Below are 26,325 nucleotides of genomic sequence, written 5' to 3'. Positions count from 1 at the left end.
AATTGCTAAAAGACGGGGGCGAGGCCCGGGCCAAGGACCTCCCCGGCCGGGTTGGTGGCGGGGGTGGGGGGGGGGAGGGAGGGCTGGGGGGGGGAGGGCTGTGGTGGGCGGGGCCGCCTCCGCCCCGCCCCGGCCGCCTCGGAAACGCGGTGCGGACTTGCGAGCCGAGGGGCGGCCGCGGGGCACTTCCGGTCCGGCGGCGGAAGTGCGCGGCCAGGTCTGGCTGTGCCCAGCTAGCAACATGGTGGTGCCGGTGCTGGAGACCTCTCACGTGTTTTGCTGCCCGAACCGGGTGCGGGGCGCCCTGAGTTGGAGTTCTGGGCCGGGAGGGCTTTTGGCGTTCGGTACGTCCTGTTCCGTGGTGCTCTATGACCCTCAGGTAAGCTGGTGGCCGGACCCCCGACCCCGTCTGCTTCTGGCATCCAAGCAGCTGGGTGCACTCGGGGCGGACTGTGTAGACTGCTCCGGAGTGAGGATGGGTGTGCGGCTGGGTTCGCTTCGGGGAGGGTTTCTGTGCGAGGAGTCACCGGTGGATGCTCTGCTTTCACCCCTCGCTGCCAGCTTGGGTTTCCGTATCCTTTTCTGTTAGCTCCATGGAGAAACCCGAATGATGACACCCTTATCTATAGGCTTCCATGGGAACCCAAACAAATTGCTTTGGGTTTTAAAAGATTTGCGTTAGGTATGGGTTAAAATGATGCTGTATCGTTTCTTTATTTCCCTCGTTGTTTTAATAAACTTATTGTATTGCATTTTAAAGAAACACTACTTGTATTTTGGTTTTGGAAATGGCCGTTTTAAAAAAAAGTTCCGTTCGGGCAGGGTTGAGGGTCATAAGTTCTAGTTATAAGACAGAACTTACTCATGTCCCGAATTTAACACAGTTGATTATTTTTTGGCTCTTTCCTGATTAGACAGTATAGTTAGTGATGCTTCTCAAAAGGAACCTCAGTATAAAAAGTCAAGTGCTGAAATTAAAATGCAGGGCAGGAGATGGATGCTTTCTTAATTACACTAAAAGTTCTACTTTCCCTATCACATCCTTTGCAGATTCAAATTTATATATGAAATATATTTGGAGTTTGTATCTTGAACTTGCCTCCTGTTTTTTGTTTCTTGTTGATTGCTTGTACTCTTGATTGGCTAGAGAAAGCACAAAAAAGCAAGGGTAAACTTTATAGTAGCCATGAACCAAGGACTGACTTACCTGTTTAATCCCATCTTTTTGCAACTGTTTGATGGATTTGTCCCATGCCTTCCATGACTTTTTTTATTTTTAATGATAACCTGATGGCCATATTAGGGAATACTAACATATCAAAAATGAAGTATATTATTGAGCCTAAAAGGTACTTACAAATATTTGTTGCTTAGGCATTTAATTCAATTTAAGAATAAAAGCATTACAGATGCTAAAATAAGGTTTGGGGGATGATGTTCATTCAGCAAATTTCAGAGGACCTGTGGGCTAGCCCTGAACTGAATGGTGATGATGGCGTAAAGATAATGGATAATAATTTCTGTCCATCAAGGAATTCTCAATCTAGGGAGAGAAAAAATTACTTTACATTGTTTCCCAACATCAAATAACCCATGCGATTCATTATATAATCTACTTCTATATCCTTTTTTCTCAGTCATGGCTATTCCAGTTGTCATAGCAGATATGAAGCCAGTGCTTTTGGTAATAAATGGAGAATGGGTCTGTAAAGAGGAAGGCACAGGAGTCACAGAGTTAAAATCTTTAGCAGTGAGTGAAATAAAGGAAGCCCAAGTGTGGAAGAGTGTTGGTGAAAGCAACAGTCTGAGGGTCTGCTGGGAACTTGGTCACTGTGGTCCAGTGACCTTGCCTGAAGAACCAAAACCTGATCAACCATAGCATATAAAATGAGCCTTAAATTTGTATCCTTTAACCATGAATTCCTCTGCTGAAGGTTGGGCTTTTTACCCCCAACAAAATCCTCAAATTGATGCAAACAGGGAAGAGGCCACCCATGTGAGAAGGATGGGGGCGGGGGCACTGCAGGAGGGTGAGTGGACACTTAGCTAGATTGAAGACCTGAAGAGTTCAGTGTGGCAAGGGTGCAGGGGACTGGGAATGTGGCGTGGTAAGAAAGGCAGGAATGAATGGATTGCATTACTATAGAAATTTATGAATCAGAAAGGCAATTCTCTTTTTTTTTAAAAAAAGAATAGGTCATGGGTCATCTTTCTATAGTTATTGTTCCCTTTAGGTGCAGCCTTTCCACCAATAATCCACCCTGTACCACCACCCATCTCCCCTGTGTCTCTCTCCCCTGCTCTGATCACCCCCACTTCTCCCCTGCTGCAAGACGGAGATCGATGGTCAGCCCGTGAGCCTTTAAGAAAGGCAATTCTCTTTGATGTAATCTGGGTTATTTTATTAGTGTCAAAAACACTGAAATCTGATTATTGTTAATTTATTAATTCCTCTGTATAACTTTTAGTATACTAACTGGTATTTTCTTCTCTAAAGAAAAGAATTGTCATTACCAACCTGAATGGTCACACTGCACGGGTTAATTGTGTCCAGTGGATTTGTAAACAGGATGGTTGTAAGTATTAACCTGAGTGTTAAAGCTAATCACGTTTGTTTTTAAAATATGGTTAGTCATTTTCCCTTCATCTCTTCTCTTAATTTAACATTAGCTCCTCTGATATTATGGGTCAGAAACTAGAAGAGAAATGGTATTCCCAGTGAAATATCTGATCTGTACCTTTATTTTTATAGCAGTTGAAACATGGATAATGAAGCAGTGCTTAGAATAGGGTAGAGGCAGCCCTCGACTAGCGAGACCCATCCTGGTTTTGATTGAAAACCTGTTAGCTGGGCTCATTTTGGGTCGCAGGCTGGGATTTAGAAAGCCGGATTGTACGTCTGTTTCTGTCACAGACAAGCTATTGTATGGTAGTTTTATGTGTTGTGTTTTATTTTGTTTTTTTTTTTTTTTTAGGCAAAGGCATTGCATCTTTGTTGACCCCAGTTTACACCTGATTAGACTAGATCAAGGGATCCTTGGAGGTTCAGTACATCTGTGAAGTCAGAATTATTTTCTGAGTAATGTTACTCAGTTTTCATTCTCCTTCAGTCACAGTATACAGTGGCATTTCCAGTGCTTCTGTGGTGTGTTATATTGCAATTAAATAGTGAAGCAGATAAATACTGAAGCAGATAGGAAAATTTACCAGCACTCTAATAAAGTGAGATGTTAAAGAGAGTTGTAGAATTGTAAAACAGTGCCTTTTGTCACATTAATATTTTGTATTGGAAAATAGAGCTCCCCCATAAAATGTTATTTATGCTAACATATGATAGAGTTCATCATTATTTTTAAGTAAATTAAATAACAAGTATTTTTCAAATTCCTAATGTGATTAATATTGGTACCTATAGTCCAGATAAACAAATACCCTGGGGGTCCTCAAGATTTTTTTAAACGTAGAAAGAAGTCCTATTACCAAAAAATTTGAGAAATTGCAGGACTAGATAATCTCTAGGCCTATTCCATCTCTAACATTCTGTGACTCCAGAATTTTTAATTAACATTTTGCTTGCTTTTTTTTTTTTTTTTTTTTGGGACCCTTCCTGGGAGCTGCAGAGTCTGCAGGGAGCCTTGCAGCCCAGCGCTCAACAGCTGCGCCACCAGGGGAGGCCCCATATTGCTTGCTTTTAAATGGTATTTCCAAAATTCTGTGGGATTTCCTCAATGGTCTTAAATACACCTACTCTCGTGTTACGGACTCTGAATTAATTTTATTTTTCATTCTGCAACCATTGTATGTTAAATGCATTCTGAGACTGGCACAGAGGAAGAATTTACTGAGTTAGTGAGACATTACTATAATTTTATTCCTGACATTAAAAACATTTTAACAATGTTAAAAACTACTTGTTTCTGGGTCTCCCCAGTGGTGCAGTGGGTTGAGCGCTGTGCTGTGAAGCTGTCCACAGACTCTGCAGCACTGGTTTGATTCCCTGCCTGCCAGGGAGATACCCACATGTTACGGCACACCTCTTGCCCGCTGCTCCCCTCAGCAGTGTTTTTGGTCCTTCTGCCTGTTCTGCTTCCTGCTCTGTCTCTGGTGAATTCTCTGACCTATACCCCAGTTCTTGTATAAATAAATAAATCTTAAAAAAAAAACTGCTTGTTTCAGTTGGTAAGGTACAATTAGTCATGCAGTAGGTCAGTAAAGACCATTAAATAGTAGAAAAGGGCGGCCATTAGTGCGTATATTAAAACAATTGTAATTATAGTATATAGTAATTGCCACCAAATAACATCAAAGACTACTTGATCTCAGTGTAGATATTCATTATAAATTATTCATTTGGGCTTGTATATTTTATCCTCCATTTAAAAGTGAGGTTATATAAAATGAATTACTTGTGTTTCACTGTAGTCTATAACTATTATGATTGAGAACAGGCTCTACTGCCAGAGAATTCAAATATTCTTTTTTTTTTTTTGAGTTTCAAATATTCTTTCTAACCCATGTATCAGTGGCAGAAAATTTTAATAATTTATATTCTTAAGATAATCTGATTTTTTTTTTGCATAGACTAACTGGGGTATCAGCCAGAGGTATGGGGGTAAGAGGACTCACCAGAAACAGAGTGGGGAGCAGAATAGGTAGATTTATTGAAATACAATGCCAAGGGGAGCAGCAGACAAGACAGGGGAGGTCTGCTGTGCCATGTGTGGGTTAGCTCCCTGGCCAGGGATTGAACTCAGGCCATAGAGGTGATAGCACCAAGACTTAACCCGTACACCACCAGGGAGGCCTGGTATCTGATTTTTGAACCCTTTACTTTTAGGTGTGTTACCATAGTAATTCTCAAAATCATGTAGTTAGATTAGTGGCTTCACTTCTGTGATACATGAAGAAATTAAAACCCAAGATCACAGCTGGCTGACTGGACATGAATGGTTTTATTTATTTTTTTTGGCTGAGATGTCTAATTATTTATTGTTGTTCACGCAGATGGCTATAGAGATGTTAAACTATACTCCAGGAATTTACAACCATGTAACACATGGCTAGTCATCTAAAATAAACTAGCTTCTTACAACTACCTGTGAACATAGCAGCCCTTTGTCCATTCAAGAAGACCTTAATCTTACATGAAAACACTTACTCTAGGGGAACCAGAAATATAACTGTGACCAAAAATAAAAACCAGAGGAAAAATAGCAATCTAGTGGCACTTTGGTGTACTTTGCTGTTGATTTTTTTTTTTAAAAGATTTATTTTTATTTATATAAGCACTGGGTACAGTCAGAAGCGTGGGTGGGTGAGAGAATTCACCAGAGCCAGAGCGGGGAACAGAACAGGCAGACTGACCGAAGTACACTGCTGAGGGGAGCAGTGGGCGTGGCAGGAGAGGTCTGTGTGCCATGTGGGACCCTCGCTGGGGGCCTGGGATCCAACCGGTGCTGCAGAGGCTGCAGGCAGCTTTGCAGCCCAGTGCTCAACTGCTGCGCCACCAGGGGAGGCCCATACTTTGCTGTTGATTCTTTGCTCTTCTTGTTCTTGTTCTTTTTGTCCCCCTTTTTGAGATCATCTTAGCCCCCAGTAAGCTTGAGTAAGCCATCAGAGACTTTTATGGTGGTACTGATCATTTTTTTCACATCAGTAGCTCTTAACAGACCCTTGTCTAAGGGTTCAAAGGCCTTCACAGGACCTTTTCTTTAATGGGGTTCGTTCAGCTATTGTACTTCCTCAGGATGGTGAACATGTTGCCTGATATCTGGTACTTCTGGAAGAGTCTGCTCAACTCCACCAACTGCTTGCTTTCCAGAAGCGCCATCCCAAATCTAATATTCTTTAGATTGTCCCCTGACTGCTGCCCCTAAATATTTAGCACGTAGGCCAGAGGGGGGAAAAAGGTAAATGGAAAATCCAAATCAATATTATGCTAGCTTCTTTTTTTCAGTGCCTTTTTTCTCTTACAAACAAGTTGTAAATGTTTAAAAGAGCTATTTTGCAATGTTTTTCTAATCTTGGAAATATGTTGTATATTTGGTAGGAGTTGCTGACTTAATTTTATTCCTGCCAAAAATGTTTAGCCTGAATGTTATCATGAAGAAACAACTAGACAAGTACAGTTTGAGAGATATTGTATAAACTGATCTGGACTCCTACTGTCACAAAAACAAGGGCACTGGGAAACTGTTCTATCAGTACATTAAATAAGACTGAAAAGGTATGATAACCGAAGTACAAAATGTGATCCTTAAAGTCTTAATTAAAAAAATACATATTTGATGGGCCTCATCTGGTGGCGCAGCGGTTGAGTGCTGGGCTGCGAGGCTGTCCACAGCCTCTGCAGCGCCGGTTCGTTCCCTGGCCGCTGGCAAGAGTCCCACAAAAAAAAAATAAAAAAAATAAATACATATTTGAAAAGACATTACTGAGATATTTTAATATGAACTGAGTATAATATAACGATGCTATACGTAGTAAAAGTTTGCAAGGTGATAATTGTACTGTGGTAAGGTGGGAGAAGATTTCAGTTCTTAGGGATTATATATGGTGTAAAGTATTTGAGGATCAGAGATCCTGATATCTGCAACTTAATTTGAAATGGTTTGTCAAAACAAAAGGGGATACGCGCATATATATGTATGTATAGAGAGCAAGATACTAAGTAAATGTGGCAAAATTTAATAGTTGGTGAATTAAGGTAAAGGACATATGAATTTTCTTATTTTCTCTAACTTTAAAAAATTATCTGGGGGAAAAGTACTCAAATATTTACTGAAGTTTTTTTTTTCCCCCCCAGCTCCTTCTACCGAGTTAGTTTCTGGAGGATCTGATAATCAAGTGATTCACTGGGAAATAGAGAGTAATCAGGTGGGTTGACTTGTTTATAGTGATAGGAAATGACCGTTATAATACTTTTGTTTTCCATTTTTTCCTCATTTCTGCTGTGTTGTTCTTTTAGGAAGTTCCCTCATTCGTGCTTATCAGTAATTCTGTTATTCTAACTTCAGCACTACACAGACCTTGTAGCTGTCCCTCTGCTACCTACTCCCTAGTCATACACTGTTAATCATTGTATTTATTTCTCATTTTGGAGTAATTTTCAAACTGTTATGTGGGTTATTGTTCTGCTTTTATTTTTAAGCAGTTTTCTTTGTAATTAATGTATTTTTAATTTTTTTCTTTAAAATTCTTTAATTTTCCACAAGTCATTTTTGGCATTTTATACCTTTTTAGGAATTTATCCCTTTCACCTAGGTTTTCAAGTTATGAACATTTATTTCTTCATGAAACTCCCATTATTTTTATTTCTTTTCAGTTTTATTGATTTGCCAGTGGTTAAGTTTTTGGATTGCAATTCTGTGGTTTTATATGTATGTTTCCCACTATCCAGAGATTGGGAATTCAAGCTAATTTCCCCCTCCCCCCCCCACCATCTCTGTATCTCTTGTCCCTTTCCCTCCCCCATCTCTCTTACCCTTAGCCCTCTGGATATTTATGGATGTCCACTGTTTTTCGAAAGCGTAATACACTATCAGATTGTCTGCTCTGTAGATGGTAGTATTTGTTTTTATTATTTTGACTTTTATTGTTCTGACTTACTGTTCTACACGTTCTCTCAAATTTCTTCCATTTTGTTGAAAATGGCTGCATGTCATCGTTTCTTAATGGCTATATAATACTCCATGGTGTGTATGTACTACATCTTCTTGATCCAATTGTCCATTGATGGACATTCAGGCCGATTCCATAGTCTAGCTATAATATTATGGAACATGTAGGGGTTTTTTGGTTGATGGTTTCATATTTTGTGGCTATGTAGCCAAGAGTGGAATTGCTGAATTGTAAGGTATTTCTATTTTTAGGTGGTTTTTTTTTTTTTTTTTTTTTAAAGATTTGTTTTACTTATTTATTTATACAAGCACTGGGTACAGTCAGAAGCGCGGGAGGGTGAGAGAATTCACCAGAGCCAGAGCGGGGAGCAGAGCAGGCAGAAGGACCGAAGTACACTGCTGAGGGGAGCAGCAGGCGGCAGGAGAGGTCTGCACGCCATGTGGGACCCTCCTCCGGTGGCCGGGGAGCAGCCGGGGATCTAACCGGCGCTGCAGAGGCTGCGGGCAGCTTCGCAACCCAGCGCTCAACTGCTGCACCACTGGGGAGGCCCCTCCATTTTTAGTTTTTTTTTTTTTTTTAAAGTTTTTTATTTATTTATTTATTTGTTTGTTTGTTTGTTTATACATGCATTGGGTACAGTCAGAAGCGCGGGAGGGTGAGAGAATTCACCAGAGCCAGAGCGGGGAGCAGAGCAGGCAGAAGGACCGAAGTACACTGCTGAGGGGAGCAGCGGGCGGCAGGAGAGGTCTGCGCGCCATGTGGGACCCTCCTCCGGTGGCCGGGGAGCAGCCGGGGATCGAACCGGCGCTGCAGAGGCCGCGGGCAGCTTCGCAACCCAGCGCTCAACCGCTGCGCCACCGGGGAGGCCCTCCATTTTTAGTTTTTTAAGGTAAATCCAAACTGCTTTCCATAGTGGTCACACCAGTTACAGTCCCACCAACAGTGTAGTAAGGTTCTTTTTTCTCTGCATCCTCTCCAGTACTTGTTATTGGGGGTCTTTTTAACGTGTGTCATTTTTATGGATGGCAAATGGTATCTTATTGTAGTTTTTTTTTTTTTTTTTTTAAAGATTCATTTATACAAGAACCAGGGTACAGGCCAGATGCACGGGAGGGTGAGAGGATTCACCAGAGACAGAGTGGGGAGCAGAACAGGCAGACTGATGAAATACACTGCTGAGGGGAGCAGCGGGTGAGACAGAAGAGATCTGCTCGCCGTGTGGGTTGCTGCGAGGCCCACGTGAATCGAGCTGACACTACAGAGGCTGCGGACAGCTTCACAGTGCTGTGCTCAACCGCCTGCACCACCAGGGAGGCCCCTCTTATTGTAGATTTAATCTCTTTGTCTCTTATTAGCAGTGACAAACATTTTTTCATGTCTTTTAGTCTTTTGGATATCCTCTGGTGAATTTTCTGTTAATATCTGTTACCCATTTATTAATTGGGTTATTTTTTAATTGTTGAATTGTATCAGTTTTTAATACATTTGGATATTAGTCCCGTAACATTTAATATGGTGTAACTGTATTATGTTGACAGTTAATATATTGTGTAATAAGTAATGTATTGTGTAAATATTTTCTCCCATTTAAGAGGGTATGTGTTTAATCTTGTATTTTCTTATCTCTTTTTTGGGGGGAGGGATAGCATTTTTTGTTACAGAACTTTATTTTTAAATTTATTTTAGGAAGACAAAAGTTAAAATTCAAAAAATAAAAAGAGAATACAAGCAGCCATATTCTCTATATGCCACTGATTCTGGTGGTCAGAGAAGAATACTACCGAACAGCAGATGAAGGATACCTCTGCAAAAGAGCCAAGGCAGAAAGGCCTGGTTTGCTCTTGGCTGTTGAGGAACCCATCTGTGACTTACCCGTGTAATGGGCCTCTTGGTCTTAACTGTCAAAGCATATCTTTTCCTCTAAAAAAGACTAGTAATAAATACTTAAGTATAGTGTATTTTCTGATATCCCTCATTATCATCCCAGAAAGTCTTAGTAAATATAAAAGTCAACTACTTACTGGAATAAGTAGTACATGTCAGTGGTGACTCAATAATGGTTTAATGAATGTTGAATATCTTAAACTTTATCTTCACTTGTCACTCTCCTGTATTGGAAACTTAAGAACATTAACAAAGTCCTGCTGGTTACTAGGTTTAGTGAATAATTTAAACAAGGCCAACAGAAGAGCTCACTCACAAGACTTATGACGTAATTCCTCAGGTATACTAAAGCTTCTGTCTGGGCCGACACCAAGTTACCTAATTACTTCTATAACTACTATCATAGCTTAGCTCTTGAAAAATCAGGAAAAATTAATAACATACTACACTCCTTTTGCAGTTATTCCTCACTGGCACTTAAAAACATTTTATTTTTTAGTGTATTTCACTTTCCCTTGATCCTCTACTTTCTCAGTGACTGCTTGGATAGCCTCTTGGTTGCCCAGAACCTGGTTAAGCCCAACAGCATGCAGATTCTTATCTGGTTCAAGAGAATGGGCACTCCAGTAGAAAGGATGATGTCGAAATTGTCTTCATTGGAGATAGCTTCCACATCTTTCAGGAATGCCCTGCTGCTATTTCCATGAGCAAATAATCAGAAAATTTTTGCTGCTTAATACTTCGTGGACAATACTGTCATTCCAAAGGGGAGTCTCTCCAGAACATCCTTTAAGCTTTGTTGCTATCAAGGAACATATCGCCAGTGATTTCTTCTATGTGTTTTATTATTGCAGGTATTATATCTTAATCTTTACTACATTTGGAGTTTATTTTTGTGGATGGTATTTATGAGTAATACAACTTCATTCTTTCATATCAGGCTTTCCAGTTTTCCTCACACCATTTATTAGAGGCTGTTTTTCTCATTTTGTGGTCATAGCTGCTTTATTATAGTTTAGGTATTAGTATGAATGTGGATTTATTTCTGGGCTTTTTATTCCAGTGATCCATGTATCTCTTTTTGTGTCAATATCGTGTTGTTTTTAATACTGTTGTTTTATAGTAAAGTTTGAAGACAGGTGACATGGTACCTCTATTTCTCTCCTTTTTTCATAGGGTTACTTTTGTGATTCAAGGCCGTTTGTGGTTTCCCATAAATTTCAGTCTTTTTTGTTCAGTTTATTTGAATGCTGTTGCTGGTAGTTTGATGGGGATTGCATTAAGTTTATATATCATTTTAGATAGAGTGGTCATTTTGATTCAATGAACAAGTGATATCCTTCCTTCCTGATGCTATTTAAGTCCTTTAGTAACATCTTGTAGTCCTCATTCTGTTTTTTTTTTTTTTTAAGATTTATTGATTTTTATACAAGAGCTGGGATACAGGCCAGAGGTGCCAGAGGGTGAGAGGATTCACCAGAGACAGCAGGGAGCAGAACAGGCAGACAACTGAAATATACTGCTGAGGGGAGCAGCGGGTGAGACAGGAGGGCTCTGCTGCACCATGTGGGTTGCTCCCTGGCCGGCCGGGGATCGAACTTGTGCTGCAGAGGCTGCAAACTGCTTCATAGTACGGTGTTTAACCCCTTGTGCCACCAGGGAGGCCCCCTCGTTCTGTTTTTAATGATAGCAAAATCAGAATTGCTGTGTTCCTAGAACAGCTATTACCACATGGTTATACATTTACATAATTCTGAGTGATGTTATAATATGCAGTGGTGGGTATGGATAAACTTCTTTTGATAGACATTTGTTATTTCTACTTGTAAGCAAAGATCAGAAGTGAAAAGTTATTGCATTAAATATTTAAATGTCTGCCATGCAAAACATGTAGATTACATACAATTCTATTTATGAACATGGTTTTTTTTTTTATTTTTAAGATTTATTTTTATTTATACAAGCACTGGGTACAGTCAGAAGCGCGGGAGGGTGAGAGAATTTACCGGAAGCCAGAGCAGGGGGCAGAGCAGGCAGAAGGACCGAAGTACACTGCTGAGGGGAGCAGCGGGCGGCAGGAGAGGTCTGCGCGCCATGTTGGACCCTCCTCTGGAGGCCCAGGAGCAGCCGGGGATCGAACTGGTGCTGCAGAGGCTGCGGGCAGCTTCGCAACATAGCGCTCAACCGCTGCGCCACCAGGAGGCCCTTTATGAACATGGTTTTGAAGGCAAAGTATATTTGAAGCACAGGAATGACTCTGGGTAATACTCTAACTTGCTGTAATACAACTTTGGTACATTGAGAATTGAGAAGAAAATTAAGAGGTAGCCTTTCAGCTGATAAGATTTCCTTGGGAAGAATGAAAGGAGTAAGAATTCCTTCTAGGAGGGCCTCCCCAGTGGCGCAGGGGGTTGAGTGCAGTGCTGTGAGCTGTCTGCAGACTCTGCAACGTGGGTTATACTCCCGGCTGGCCATGGAGCATCCTACATGGCACAGCAGACCTCTCCTGTCTCTCCCACTGCTCTGCTCAGCAGTGTTTTTGGTCCGTCTGCCTGTTCTGCTCCCCACTCTGTCTCTGGTGAATTCTCTTACCCTTCCACATCTCTGGCCTGTACCTCAGTTCTTGTATAAATGAATAAATCTTTTTTTAAAAAAAAAAAAGAATTCCTCCTAGGAAAAATGGCATGAATAAAAGCTCGGATGAGAAAGAGAACACCTATGCAAGAATTATATGAATATCCAGTTTTAACAAAAGCCTAAGATGTCGTTAGGGTAGGACTTTTTAAAGTTTGCTTCAAGAATCATTCATTTCTCAAGAAGTTCCGCGAGAAAGCAACCTGTGATCAGTCAAGCTTGGAAAAATACTGCATCTCATATACCTGTCTTAGAATCCCACTGCATATGAGGTATGAAAGACTCTGAAAAGTTCTGTAATGGACAAACCTGCTTATCTCATTTATCTAGAATGCCCCAGATGTGTTTCCTATCTGAACTTCTAAAATATTCCTTTGTAACTCTGAGGAACAAAGTTTTGGAAATGTGGGTAGTAATACTAGAGAAGTAGAATAAGAGAAGAGCAGGTGGGAATTTAAATGCTAATTTTAAGAGCGTACTCTTCATTAGCCAGCATTTGGAAGTCTTTGATGATTTCTGAGCTGAGGAGTATGAATGTCAGAGTAAGATGATTAATCTGACAGCAGTGTGTCAAATTGGAATAGGAAAAAATGTGAAGGAAGAAATATGGGATGTAGTCTTAAAATAACTTTCTCATTGACTAGATAATTGAAGGAGTAGGGAACTGGTTGGTAGGGGAATGACAGGTAAATAATGGTGAGATAGCCCTGGAAGAAAGGAAAATAGGCAAGTAGGGAAGAAGACATGGGATTCATTTGTAATTATGTCATTTGAATTGCTGACATCCAGACATGCCCTTAGAGAGAGAGAGGGCAGTTATGGAAATAGGCATTTTGGAGCCACTTTGAGATGCAAGACTTTTCCTTAGGGCTGCCCTAAGCTGCTTATGTTAGTAGAGAGGACTGCAGGCTAAACAAGTGTCTGATGACAGACAGCAAACTTAGGAGAAGGCACCAGAGTGAAGAATGTGATGCCAAACAATGAGAGGGAGAAAAGTAGGATGAAATGCGTAAGAGAGATGAAGAGAATAAGGATTTAGGGGAAGGGGCCTTTTTTCATAATCTTAGAGGCTTTAAAGGTTCCTTCCCATACACATTTCTTTTTTTTTTTTTAAGGATTTATCTATTTATGCATACAAGAACTGGGTGTACAGGCCAGAGGTGTGGGGGGTGAGAAGATTCACTAGAGACAGAGTAGGGAACAGAACAGGCAGATTGACTGAAGTACACTGCTGAGGGGAGCAGCGGGCGAGTCAGGAGAGATCTGCTGCGCCATGTGGCTAGCTCCCTGGCCAGGGATTGAACTCACGCTGCAGAGGCTGTGGACAGCTTCACAGCACTGCGCTCAACCCACTGTACCACTGGGGAGGCCCCCCATACACATTTCTGTGAACATAGGAGCTCAACACATCTTGGATTCTGATAAAAGGTATAATAAGAGGTTTGAGTCTGTGAACAGGGAGCAGTTTTTAAAAAACTGATGACCTTCCTTCTGCCTGTTCTGCTCCCCGCTCTGGCTCTGGTGAATTCTCTCACCCTCCCGTGCTTCTGACTGTACCCAGTGCATGTGTAAACGAAACAAAAAACGAACAAACAAACAAATAAATAAATAAAAAAAACATGCCTCTATTAAAAAAAAAAAAAAAAAAAAAAAAACTGATGACCTTGAGAGATTTGTTTGAGATTTTAAAATTCTATGGTGGTTGAAATAAAACTTTTCCTAAAAGATGTGAAATGAGTAAGTTCCAATAGATTTAATTTTGGGGGAAGGGGTTGGTGATGAAACTGTAAAAAATTTTACAGAATAGTATAAAGAAGAAAAGCTACAGAAAATCTCAGCAGAGTTAACATTCTAATGAACATTGTTTCAGGTCTCTAGTCATGTATATATAATTATACATAAGATCGTTTACTGGTGGTAGACGTGGTGAGAAGTATGCAGTTGCTGAGGTGAGAAAATGTACTCCTGGAGCTTTTACAGTGTTGTCAACTAAAGTTCCCTCAATAAAAAGGAAAAAACAATTTTTTTTTTTTTTTGAAAAAAAAAAAAAAAAAAAACGATTTCACTCTACTTTTAAAAGTGTTTTTTAAGAAAGCCAAAGGTTAATGATTAAAGGAAGTTAGTATAGAGACCCATATACATAACTAATGATTACCTTGGGAGTGGCAGGGTTCTGTTTAAGTAAATCAGGAAACAACTGAGGAGTCACTTAAAGGGCGTCTTTAGTTCATCAGTTAACAATTTATAGACGATACCTTTCCAAGGAAATGATGGAATCTCACACATTTGGAACCCTGAAAAATAGACTCAAATTAGCAAAAATGCCACCCAGATGAATCTTGCATGACTAGCATATAGACTCAATAAATAAATGGGATTTCTCAATTCTGTTTGTCATTTTCCCTTTTGGTACCTATATTTGACTCAGGCAGGTATTATAATGTCTGCTAAAATTACTTCAGAAAATTTGATAGCAATACTTACTCAACCCCAACGTATAATCTCACACATTACCACCACCCCCTCCCCAATTTTTTTAACTTCACAGCAAAAAACCCTATCAGACACTACATTTACTGTAACGATATGAAGGTTAACTTCACTAAAATTGGGACAAACTGACATTTTGTGCTTCTCATGTGAGGCACTTAGGTAGTAATAATGTCCAAGTATAAACTTTCATCTATTCACAAAGAAATGTCAGACTAATCCAAAAGGGAGAGCATTCTATAAAACTGGTCTACAATCTTCAAAAATGTCAATGTCATAGAAGTCTTTTCATGGTAGTGAGCATATGTTTATTACCCTTTTTATTGATGACAATAGAGGTCTGTAGTAATTTACTTAGTTCTCTAATAATAACTTTTGGCCTATTACAAGTTTTTGCTATTAAAAAGAGAGTGGTGGGGCCTCCCCGGTGGCGCAGCGGTTGAGCGCTGGGTTGCGAAGCTGCCTGCAACCTCTGTAGCCGGTTCGATCCCCGGCTGCTCCCCGGCCACCGGAGGAGGGTCCCACATGGCGCGCAGACCTCTCCTGCCGCCCGCTGCTCCCCTCAGCAGTGTCCTTCGGTCCTTCTGCCTGCTCTGCTCCCCGCTCTGGCTCTGGTGAATTCTCTCACCCTCCCGCGCTTCTGACTGTACCCAGTGCTTGTATAAACCAAACAAACAAACAAATAATAAATAAATAAATAAGACATGCCTCTAGAAAATTTAAAAAAAAAAAAAAGAGTGGTGACTTTTTTTTTTTTTTAAGATTTATTTTTATGCATACAAAAGCTGGGATGCAGACCAGAGGTTTGGGGGGTGGGTGGGTGAGAGGATTCACTAGAGACAGAGCAGGGAACAGAACAGGCAGATTGACTGAAACACACTGCTGAGGGGAGCAGTGGGCAAATCAGGAGAGGTCTGCTGCACCATGTGGGTTGCTCCCTGGCTGGGGATCAAACTCATGCTGCAGTGGCTGTGGTCAGCTTCACAGGTTGCGTCTTAACCCCTTGTGCCACCAGGGAGGCCTGAGAGTGGTGACTTTTTGCATTAGTCTGTTAGTATGTGTTAGGTTAGTGCTGTTATCTCCTCAAAATAGATCCTTTGATGTGAGATTGTGCTATCAGAGGGTAAGTACATTTTATGTGTTGTAATGTGGTTTGACAAACTTCTCAAAAGTTTTACGTTCTCCTCAATTGAGAGGACCTGTTTGTGGATCAGGCATTGTGTATAGTACCTTAAGTTCTAGAATTTTAGTTAAGTAGGGTTAGAGTGATAATTCCTTTTTATATTTTTGTCCTTTCTGATTTAGCTTATAAAAGCTGTCTGTCTTCATGGCCATGAAGGACCTGTTAATGCAGTTCATGCTGTTTACCAGAGGAGGGCATCAAATGATACTGCATTACACACACTGATAGTTTCTGCAGCTTCGGATTCTACTGTTAGAGTCTGGTCTAAAGAGGGATCTGAAGGTAGGTTGAGAAATGTTATAATCCAAACAAACGGAATAGTAACTGTCAAATTAACAACTTGAAGAGTATACATAAATTTTTCAGTATTTCAAACAATTTTTAAAAAACTTTAATTATAAATGTTTCTTTTGCACTTTTTCAAAATTTCTCTATCATACTGTTAATGTAAATTCTTTCTAGACCTATCATATAAGTCCTTTTATTGTGTGTAACTATTAAAAATCGGTCTTTCAATTCATAGGGTGGGCTCAGGACTGACTTCTCTGCTGACATGCAAGCCTGTGATGATAATACCTAGCCTTTCTAGATGGAAAAACGCAGCTAGTTATTCAAAGTGTTTTTTATTATTTCTCAGTGACATGCCTGCAGACCTTGAACTTTGGAGATGGAGTTACTCTGACTCTTTGCTTATCTTTTTTGTCTGATACTAATGGTGAGTATCCTGCTAAATATGTATTAAAAGAATATAATCAGAACCTCTGAGAAATATTTTGGATCTTAATTTGTATCTGAATATTTTTGTGAAACAAGTTAAAATGTGGATAACTATTAAATTTAAGTGAATTAGTATGCGGTTGGGATTGATACTGCTGTTTATCAAATGCACTGTCAAGTTATCCAGCTCTGTAGAAGATGAAGATGTGGGATAAGTTGCAGGAGTACTGAAGAGAGACTGTGTGAGCATTTATCTCAAGATGACAGCCCCTTCACATCCTGCATAATGACAGTTTGCTCAAGACCACTTAAAATTCCCAGCTGAAAAAAGTTTCCCTTTTGGTGTGCAACTTTTTTATATCTATTTTTGATTATCCTCTGCAAAGATGATGGCCAGTGTGGTCCTCACCTGGTGGCGCAGTGGTTGAGTGCTGCCCGCAGCCTCTGCAGCGCCGGTTTGTTCCCTGGCCGCCGGCAAGGGTCCCACAAAAAAAAAAAAAAAAAAAGATGGACAGTGTGAATCAGTTAGTCTTTTATTTCCTTAATTATCTGGAGGAGACCTAGTAGAGAGAAGCAGGGCTTGGAAGCTACCAGCCTCTGTTGTCCTCAGCAATGGGAACTGTGACTCCATGGTTTCGTGTGATGCTTCTACTTTGTGTGAGGACTCCCTAGGAGGGGGAACTGCACGCATTCTGGTTTTATAATGTAGAAACTTTATTTTCTTCCTATCCACACTGGGGCTAAGTGACTGGACTTTTTTGAAAATTTTTTTAGTTGATTTAAAGTACACTAATTTTACAGTTGTACCTTTCATAGCTTTTTGATTACATGCTCTTTTATTTTGGTCTCTTAATGCTTTATCAACTTTGTTTTACTATTGAATTCTCAAACAAAATGTAAGTTCCTCAGAGTAACAAACATAGCCTTAAAGTTTTGTACAATAGCCATGAAGCTGGGCGTATAATAGCTCTTCCATTTTGTTATCCAGTTGGGCTTACAACCTTTCTAGTTAGTGTTCTGACTGAATGCTGGACAATGCTTCCTCTTGAGTTTCTCTTTTTCTGTCCCTCTATCTTCAGTGACACAGAATGGAGGCGTGGACTCTCAGTTCAGTAATACTAGCTAATTCTTTGCCAAGTAACCATTTAATAGAACATTTTAAGCATTTTCATTGTATCCCTATAGACATTAATTGAGTACTTTGAATTGTTTGTTTGGTGGTATGGGAACTAGGAGTCAGGTTTCTTTACCTAGAACTTAGAATCCAGCATAGGTGGTAATTACATGATGCAGTACTTACAATGAAGCCTCTTTTTTCTGCCCCAGTACCAATATTAGCATGTGGTGATGATGACTGCAAAATACACTTATTTGTTCAACAGAATGATCAGGTAATTAATGATGTTTATTATGAGGCTAGAATTATGTTCTGTTTAACTACATATCTAATACAGATAGTTTTCACATTGTAGAATTTTGGGGATGTTCTAAATCTAAATTGAAATAATCCAATAGGAGAATCTTGTGATAGTCTTCTCCTAGATGATTTTCCATTCTCTGTTTGTACACCAAATAACTGCTGCCTTAGCGGGCAGGTCCAGAGTTGTCAGGTGTTGAAAGGAGAGAAGGAAAATGCTTTCTTAAAATTTCAAATGAAATATAGCATTGTGTTTTTTTCCTTAAAATTTCAAATGAAGTATAGCATACCTATCTTAAATAATCACCTGCAAGTGTTTATTTGCCTAAATGAAAAACATTTAGAGTATTTGAGTTCTGTTAGGTATTATATTACCTACTCTGCAGTAGAGGATTTAGATTTTTGAGTCCCAAATGAGAGCTCTGTTTTATGTCTAATCAGTTAGTATCCCTATTAAAAAAAAAAAAAAGATAGATAGATAGAAGGACTGACTGAGACCAAATGAAATTACTGATGTACATGGGTATATTAATTTCTTACATAAACCTGATGATTTTTATTGTCTTAGTTTCAGAAAGTTCTTTCTCTCTGTGGACATGAAGATTGGATAAGAGGTGTAGAATGGGCAACCTTTGGTTAGTATGAAGTTTTAATGAAGTTTATGTCATGGGGATAAGTACGTATAACTCACAAGAAAGCAAACTCATTTTTAAATTTTTTTCTTTCTTTTTTTCTCTTGCTCTCCAGCTAGAAAAGTGATATCCTTATCCCTTTATTTACTACTAATTGTGTAGTAGAGGATGAAACAGGTTGATGTTTAAAACAGTACACAAGCTGATTATTCCACTGGCAAACATTCTTGAGAAGTTCTTTATAGAACATAGTAATCTGTATATAAGACTACTGCCACATGTTGTAGTCAATTATTAACATTGTTATTAAACATGAATATGGGTCAAATGAATGGGGGGTAAGGAAGCAAAGTCTTAATTTTTCAGGAATTTTAGAAACATGCATATTATATAGGAAAAGGTCATATCCAGATTTGAGTGTAATTTTTAAAAATAATGAAATTTGTTTTTTTAATTAGGTAAAGATCTTTTCCTAGCAAGCTGTTCACAAGATTGCCTGATACGAATATGGAAGCTGTATATAAAATCGACATCTCTAGAAACTCAAGATGATGATAATATAAGACTGAAGGAAAATACTTTTATTATAGAAAATGAAAGTGAGTAATTAGTGAAAATATTTAGTGTAACAATACTTAGGTCTCCTAACTTGTTTATTTACTTCATTCTATAGCTATATATAGGTTAGTTTTTCAAAGTATAAGATTCCTACCTGAAACTAATACTGTGTTTTTCCTTTTTTTTAAAAATTCTTAGGTGAGGATGAGATGGATTTTTAATTGTTCAATGAGATTACTCAAATTAGTTTATAAGTATTAAATTTAGCATAGGAACATCTAAAAAATATGAATGAGCAAATTAAAAAAAAAAGGATCCAAAGGACTAATTATTCATTCCTTTGTTGGAGAACATTCATAGGAGACAAACAAAATCCCTACACATTCTGATTTTCTCACTGTCATCGCAGAACAGTAACCCTCCCTGGTAGATATTCTTATCGTAATGTTGTATTTGAAGGAAATTTAAAATTTATTTTTCATAACGTTGTTAATTTTTGGATAGTATTTGATATTTCCCCTCAGGTGTACTCCCCATAGTTTCCCCCCAACCATAGCACCTGTGGTGTCCCGCCCCCCCCCCCCCCACACACACACACACTGTTTGGGTCAAATCTACACAGCTTGTAAGTTTGTTTGTTTTCTTTTCTTTTGGTTTGAAAGATTTATTTATTTATTTATACAAGCACTAGGTACAGTCAGAAGTGCAGGAGGGTGAGCGAATTCACCAGAGCCAGAGTGGGGAGCAGAGCAGGCAGACTGACGAAATACACTGCTGAGGGAAGCAGTGGTTGTGGCAGGAGAGGTCTGCGCACCACCCTTGCTGGTGGCCGGGGATCGAACCGGTGCTGCAGAGGCTGCAGGCAGCTTCGCAGCCTAGCACTCAACCGCTGTGCCACCAGGGGAGGCCCAGCTTGTAAGTTTTGTGGTGTTTTGTTTTTTTTTTAATCTTATTTTATGTATTTTTACATTTTTCATTTTTGCACAATGTATGCATTTTCATCTTGGTTATAGTCCCCATACAATTCCCACCCCCCTTATTTTGACCCCAATTCCTCCCCCCCCCCCCCGTGTCTCTGGTTTATAGTTGCTTGTTGCTTTTGATTTTTACTTTATTGTAATTAGCCTTTTTCTGGTCCCTTATTTTGGTTTTCTAAATTCCTGCTACGAGCAAGACCATCCGGTATTTTTCTTTCTCTTTCTGGCTTATTTTGCTGAGCATGATCCCTTCCAGCGCCATCCATGTTGCTGCATGAGTTTATACTTTTTGATTGCTGAGTAATATTCCATGGTGTATATGTACCACATCTTCTTGATCCAGTCATCTGTTTTTGGGTATTTGGGTGGTTTCTATAGCTTAGCTATTGTAAATAGTGCTGCTATACACATAGGAATGCAGGTGCCCTTTTGAATTAATGTTTCTATGTTCTTTGGGTAAATACCTAGGAGTGGAATTGCTGGATCATATGAAAGCTTATCTTTTGCAGGTTGAGGAATCTCCACACAGCTTTCCATAGTGGTTGGACCAGTTTACACTCCCACTAGCAGTGTAGGGGAGTTTCTTTTTCACTACATCACCGCCAACATTTGTTGTTGCTTGATTTTTTGATATGTGCCATTCTTACTGGTGTAAGGTGGTATCTCATTGTGGTTTTAATTTGCATTTCCCTGATTATCAGGGATGCTGAACATTTTTTCATATGCCTGTTGGCCATTTGCATTTCCTCTTTGGACAAATGTCTTTTAAGTTCTTCTGCCCATTTCTTGACTGGATTGTTTATTTTGTTTTTGTTGAGTCCTGTGAGTTCTTTCTATATGTCTTTGTGACCAGTCCCTTATCAGTTGACTGGGGTGTAAAAATTTTTTTCCCAGTCAGTGGGGTGTGTCTCTGTTTTGGTTAATGTCTCTTGCTGTGCAGAAGCTTTTTAGTTTGATGTAATCCGGGTATTTATCTTTTCCTTGACTTTCTTTGCTTTGGGTGATGAGTCTATAAAGATGTTATTGCGATGTATGTCTTGTAGTGTTTTACCTATATTTTCTTCTGTATATTTTAAGGTTTCATGTCTTATGTCCAGTTCTTTTATCCATTTTGAGTTGATTTTTGTGCACAGTGAAAGGTAGTGGTCTAGTTTCATTTCTTTGCATGTGGTAGTCCAGTTTTCCCAGCACCATTTATTGAACAAACTGTCCGTGTTCCATTGCATATTCTTTGCTCCTCTGTCAAAGATCAATTGTCCACATAAGTGTGGTTTTATTTCTGGGCTCTCTATTTGGTTCCATTGGTCTGTGTGTCTGTTTTTGTTCCAGTACCAAACTGTTTTAATTATTTTGGCTTTGTAGTATAATTTGAAGTTTGGAAGTGTGATACCTCCTTTCTCCTTTGTTTTCATCAGTAGGGCTTTGGCTATTCGTGGTTTTTTGTGGTTCCATATGAATTTCATCAGTGTCTGTTCTATTTCTTTGAAGAATGTCATTGAGATTTTTACTGGAATAGCGTTGAATCTGTACATTGCTTTTGGTAGGATGGACATTTTAATAATGTTAATTCTTCCAATCCATGAGCAGGGGATGTCTTTCCATTTCTTTGTGTCGTCATCTATTTCTTTTAACAGTTTTTTATAATTTTCTTTGCATAGTCCTTTACCTCTTTTGTTAGGTTTATTCCCAAGTATTTGATTTTTTTTGTTTCAATTTAAAAGGGATAGTTTTCTGGATTTCTTCTTCATATTGATTGATTGTGTGTAAGAAGCCTACTAATTTTTATGTGTTGATTTTGTATCCTGCTACTTTACTGAACTGGTTGATTATTTTGAGTAGTTTTTCGGGTTCTCTGTATATTATCATATCGTCTGCAAATAGTGATAGTTTTACTTCTTATTTCCCTATCTGGATTCCTTGTATGTCTTTCTCTTGTCTTATTGCCTTGGCTAGGACCTCCAGTATTATATTGAAGAGCAGTGGTGAGAGAGGACATCTATTCTCTTTTCGCCATTGAGAATAATATTGGAGGTGGGCTTGTCGCATATGGCTTTTGTCATGTTAAGGTATGTTCCTTCTCTCCCTAGAATTTCAAGGGCCGGCTTCATAAATGGATGTTGGACTTTGTCGAATGCTTTCTCAGCATCTATTGATATGATCATATGGTTTTTATTTTTCTTTTTGTTGATGTGTTAGATTACACTGATTGCTTTTCATATGTTGAACCATCCTTGTGCCCCTGGGATGAATCCCACTTGATCGTGGTGTGTTATCCCTTTGGTGCATTGTTGGATTCTGTTGGCAAGGATTTTGTTGAGGATTTTTGCATCAGTGTTCATTAGGGAGATTGGCCTTTAATTTTCTTTTTTTGTGCTGTCTTTGTTTGGTTTTGGTATTAGTAACCTTTAGTTTCTCTATATTCTACATATAAGTGAAACTATCCAATATTTCTGTTTTTCCTTCTGACTTATTTCGCTTAGCATAATCCTGTAGAAAATACTTTTGATATGTATTTAAATTATAAAGTTCCGTGGCACAGGCGGTTGAGTGCCGTGCCATGAAGCTGTCTGCAGCCTCAGCAGCACCGGTTTGTTCCTGGCTGGCCGGCCGGCTGGCAAGGGTCCCACATGGCACCGCAGACCTCTCCTCTCGTGCCTGCTGCTCCCCTCAAACAGTGTATTTCATCAGTCTGCCTGTTCTGTTCTCCACTCTGTCTCTGGTAAATCCTCTCACCTTCCCGTGCATCGGGCCTGCACCTCGGTTCTTGTATAAATAAAAAAATAAAATAAAATTAATTATAAAGTTCCTCTGTGACAAGTATTCTTCACCTAGAAATATACTTGTCAGTGCTTTTCTTGGTTACAAAGTCTATCAGTTTAGATTATGGTAACATAGATTCATGGGGAACCAAGAAATACAATAGCATATTCTATGTAGTTATTTCTAAATGTGACATAGTGATGTTTTCATTAATTATTTTGTTTGAAAGTTCACAATACTGATTTGACTTCCTATATTTCTACATTTATTTTAAGGGTTTTTTTTAAATGATATTTAGGCTGTTACACTCTGGTAATGAGAAAGAATATCAAGAAGGCAGGCAGACATGTCTTTGTCTACTTTTTTTTTTTTTTTTTTTTAAAGATTTATTTATTTATTTATTTATTTATATAAGCACTGGGTACAGTCAGAAGTGCGGGAGGGTGAGAGAATTCACCGCGCCAGAGCAGGGAACAGAACAGGCAGAAGGACCGAAGTACACTGCTGAGGGGAGCAGCGGGCGGCAGGAGAGGTCTGCGCGCCATGTGGGACCCTCCTCCGGTGGCCGGGGAACAGCTGGGGATCGAACCGGCGCTGCAGAGGCTGTGGGCAGCTTTGCAACCCAGTGACCAACCGCTGTGCCACTGGGGAGGCCCTCTTTGTCTACTTTTTAATTGCAGTATAAAAGTGGATGTTTTAAAAATTTAAAAAGATTACAGATCTTTAGCGTTTTTTTTCTCCTGTAATTTTTGAATAGTAGGCAAGGTAAATGAAACTTAGAATCCATGTTTTTTAATTGAATCTAGATCATGTTCAAATTTTGGGGGAGGGGGACATAATTGCAAACTGAATTAATTATTAAAATGTTCTTTTTTGCAAGACTTTTGAGGAAATATTTCTCTAATACTTTTGTTCTAGGTATTAAAATAGTATTTGCAGTTACTCTGGAGACTGTGCTGGCTGGTCATGAAAACTGGGTAAATGCAGTTCATTGGCAACCCTCATTTTACAAAGGTAGGAAGAAAAACACATAATCCTTATTTTATGTAAAAAATCTCACATACAGAATTTTAAGCTGACCAGATGAAATGGAGGAATTGAGTGTGATTGGAAATCTCTAAGACATTTTCAAGTCGGCAGAGTATTTCGCTGGATGCTCAAGCCATTGAAAAGTGTACTCCAGAGTGGAGTACACTTAGTTTCTCTTTTGCCTTAATGTTCATTTATGGCATGGCAGTTCTTTGCTTACTTAGGCTGGTGCTGGGAGAATAGAGAAAACAAGATGCAGTCTCACATCCTTCTCCCAACCCCTTCCCCAAGGCAAGAATGGGGAATAGCAATAATTCATACTCAGGTAACCATCATTCCACTTTTATTAGGTAGTTGACCCATGAACAATGCGGGGGTGAGGTGCGCTAGCCCCTAGGCAGTCAAAAATCTGCATGTAACTTTTGACTTCCACACAATTTAACTACCAATATCTTGCTGTTGACTGGAAGCTTTACTAATTAAATAATTACTAAAATAGTCTACTGAACCTTATTTTGTGTGTTATATATATTATATATTGTATCTTACAACAAAGTAAGCTAGAGAAAGGAAAATGTTAAAATCATAAGGGAGAGAAAATATAATTACGGTACGAAACTATACTTGTTAACTATAAGTCTACATTGCTTTTTATAAGAAATTATGTATATATGTAGACCTGGGGTGTTTAATCCTGTGTTGTTCCAGCATCAACTGTATTATGCCATATTTACTGTAGGTTTGGAGAAAATAAATTAGATATTGATATTGAGGGTCCCTATATGTTCTTCCAAATCTCTTTCTCCTCCATCCTTCCTTGGAGATAACTACAGTACTGAATTCACTGCATATCATTCCCATACATGTTTTTATACTTTTGTAGCCATAAACACATAAACACAGTTTTGTAGCCATAAATAGCTATTAAACAGCCATAAATAGCTGTTTTATAGCTATTAAAGCTTGCTGTCAATGTGTCTTCTTAAAACTTGCCTTTTTGTAGCTTATCTTTTTTAGGTGTGACCATGTTGATTTATGTAGCTCTGGTTTACTTGTATTGCAGTATAATATTCTATTGTCTTGTATGCAACTTAGTTATCTGTTCTAATGGTAGACATTTGTGTTTCCAAAATTTTGCTATTATAAACAGTGCTGCAGTGAATGTTCTTACAGTGCCTCTGTTTGTTTGTTTGTTTGTTATTGTTTTTAATTAATTACAAACATGATGCTGTTGCTCACCTAAGGCATCAGTTTTTATTCTTTAGATGGTGTTCAACAGCAGCCAATGAGATTGTTGTCTGCTTCAATGGATAAAACCATGATTCTCTGGGCTCCAGATGAAGAGTCAGGAGTTTGGCTAGAACAGGTAAAAATGAGGATATTTAAGGAACAAAAAATTGGGTTGTATAATCTGAACAATTAAATTCCAAGTCTGTATTACTAGAACTGCAATTTTTTATTTGTTGAAGAAGTGAAAACTTGGTCTCTGAAATCAGTGGTTTCTGTTTTCAGAAATGTGGACTAATAAGAATTATTCTTTTGTATAGGTTCGAGTAGGTGAAGTGGGTGGAAATACTCTGGGATTTTATGATTGCCAGTTCAATGAAGATGGCTCCATGATCATTGCTCATGCTTTCCATGGAGCATTGCACCTTTGGAAACAGAATGCAGTTAATTCAGTAAGAAAATCAATTTCAAATAAAAAGTTTCTAATCAGATGGATTGAATCCAAAGTGAAAGCTAGGTAAATAGTGTAGTTCTACTTACAACACTCTGCAGAACCACAGTAGAGGCATTTAAGTTCACATGACAACACTTCTTGCAGACATTATACTGCAGATAAATACTGGGTGAAAGGTAACGGAAAGTACAGAGTTCTGGTACATCCTGCCTCCCCTCCAGACTCCCCCCCCCAACATACACACAACCTCCTCCACTGTGAACATCCTGTACCACAATGATACATTTGTTACAGTCAAGGCTGATTTTTACACCAAATACTGCCCTTTAGGACTGCTACAGTGGAAAACTAGGAGTAGTCCAAAAGTCCTACCCTTTGATCAAACTTTTCAGAAACTCCCGTTAGTGCTAACTTTAGAATCAGTTTTTATATCACAGAGGGCCTTAATTGTATTTATTTGCCACAGCCTTTTATTTTGACCAGAAAATAATGCAGCTTAACTTCAAGACTGACCATATTTGTTAGACTTAGCTTTGAGGGACCGTTGAGTTATAAAAGCATGGTCTCTAGTCTTTTTTTCTTTTTTTTCCCATGGAAGAACTGAAGTGTAGGCCAGAGATGCAAGGGGATGAGAGAATTCACCAGAGACAGAGTGGGGAGCAGAACAGGTGGATTTACTGAAAGACACTGCTAAGGGGAGTGGGGCGAGACAGGAGAGATGTTCTGCACTATATGTGGGTTAG

The 26,325-nt window shown here is 39.1% G+C and overlaps 1 protein-coding gene across 1 annotated transcript in view; it reads left to right on the top strand.

Annotated features, from left to right (window-relative positions):
- Positions 1–189: 189 nt before the first annotated feature.
- Positions 190–26,325, top strand: part of ELP2 (elongator acetyltransferase complex subunit 2) — a 47,794-nt gene continuing 21,658 nt past the window's right edge. The window contains exons 1-11 of the mRNA XM_037508642.1: positions 190–379; positions 2,498–2,576; positions 6,806–6,876; positions 15,934–16,093; positions 16,449–16,526; positions 17,855–17,919; positions 18,514–18,580; positions 19,036–19,176; positions 23,791–23,886; positions 25,167–25,267; positions 25,449–25,580. Of these exons, the coding sequence (XP_037364539.1) occupies positions 242–379; positions 2,498–2,576; positions 6,806–6,876; positions 15,934–16,093; positions 16,449–16,526; positions 17,855–17,919; positions 18,514–18,580; positions 19,036–19,176; positions 23,791–23,886; positions 25,167–25,267; positions 25,449–25,580 (1,128 nt within the window). The 5' untranslated portion in view covers positions 190–241. The remainder of the gene's footprint in view (positions 380–2,497; positions 2,577–6,805; positions 6,877–15,933; positions 16,094–16,448; positions 16,527–17,854; positions 17,920–18,513; positions 18,581–19,035; positions 19,177–23,790; positions 23,887–25,166; positions 25,268–25,448; positions 25,581–26,325) is intronic.

Source organism: Talpa occidentalis, unplaced genomic scaffold (assembly GCF_014898055.3).
Source record: "Talpa occidentalis isolate TD23 unplaced genomic scaffold, MPIMG_talOcc4v2.1 talOcc4.13, whole genome shotgun sequence".
NCBI classification, from domain to species: Eukaryota; Metazoa; Chordata; class Mammalia; order Eulipotyphla; family Talpidae; genus Talpa; species Talpa occidentalis.
The sequence above is the reverse complement of the archived record's forward strand: the minus strand, read 5'-3'. Positions and strand labels throughout refer to the sequence as shown.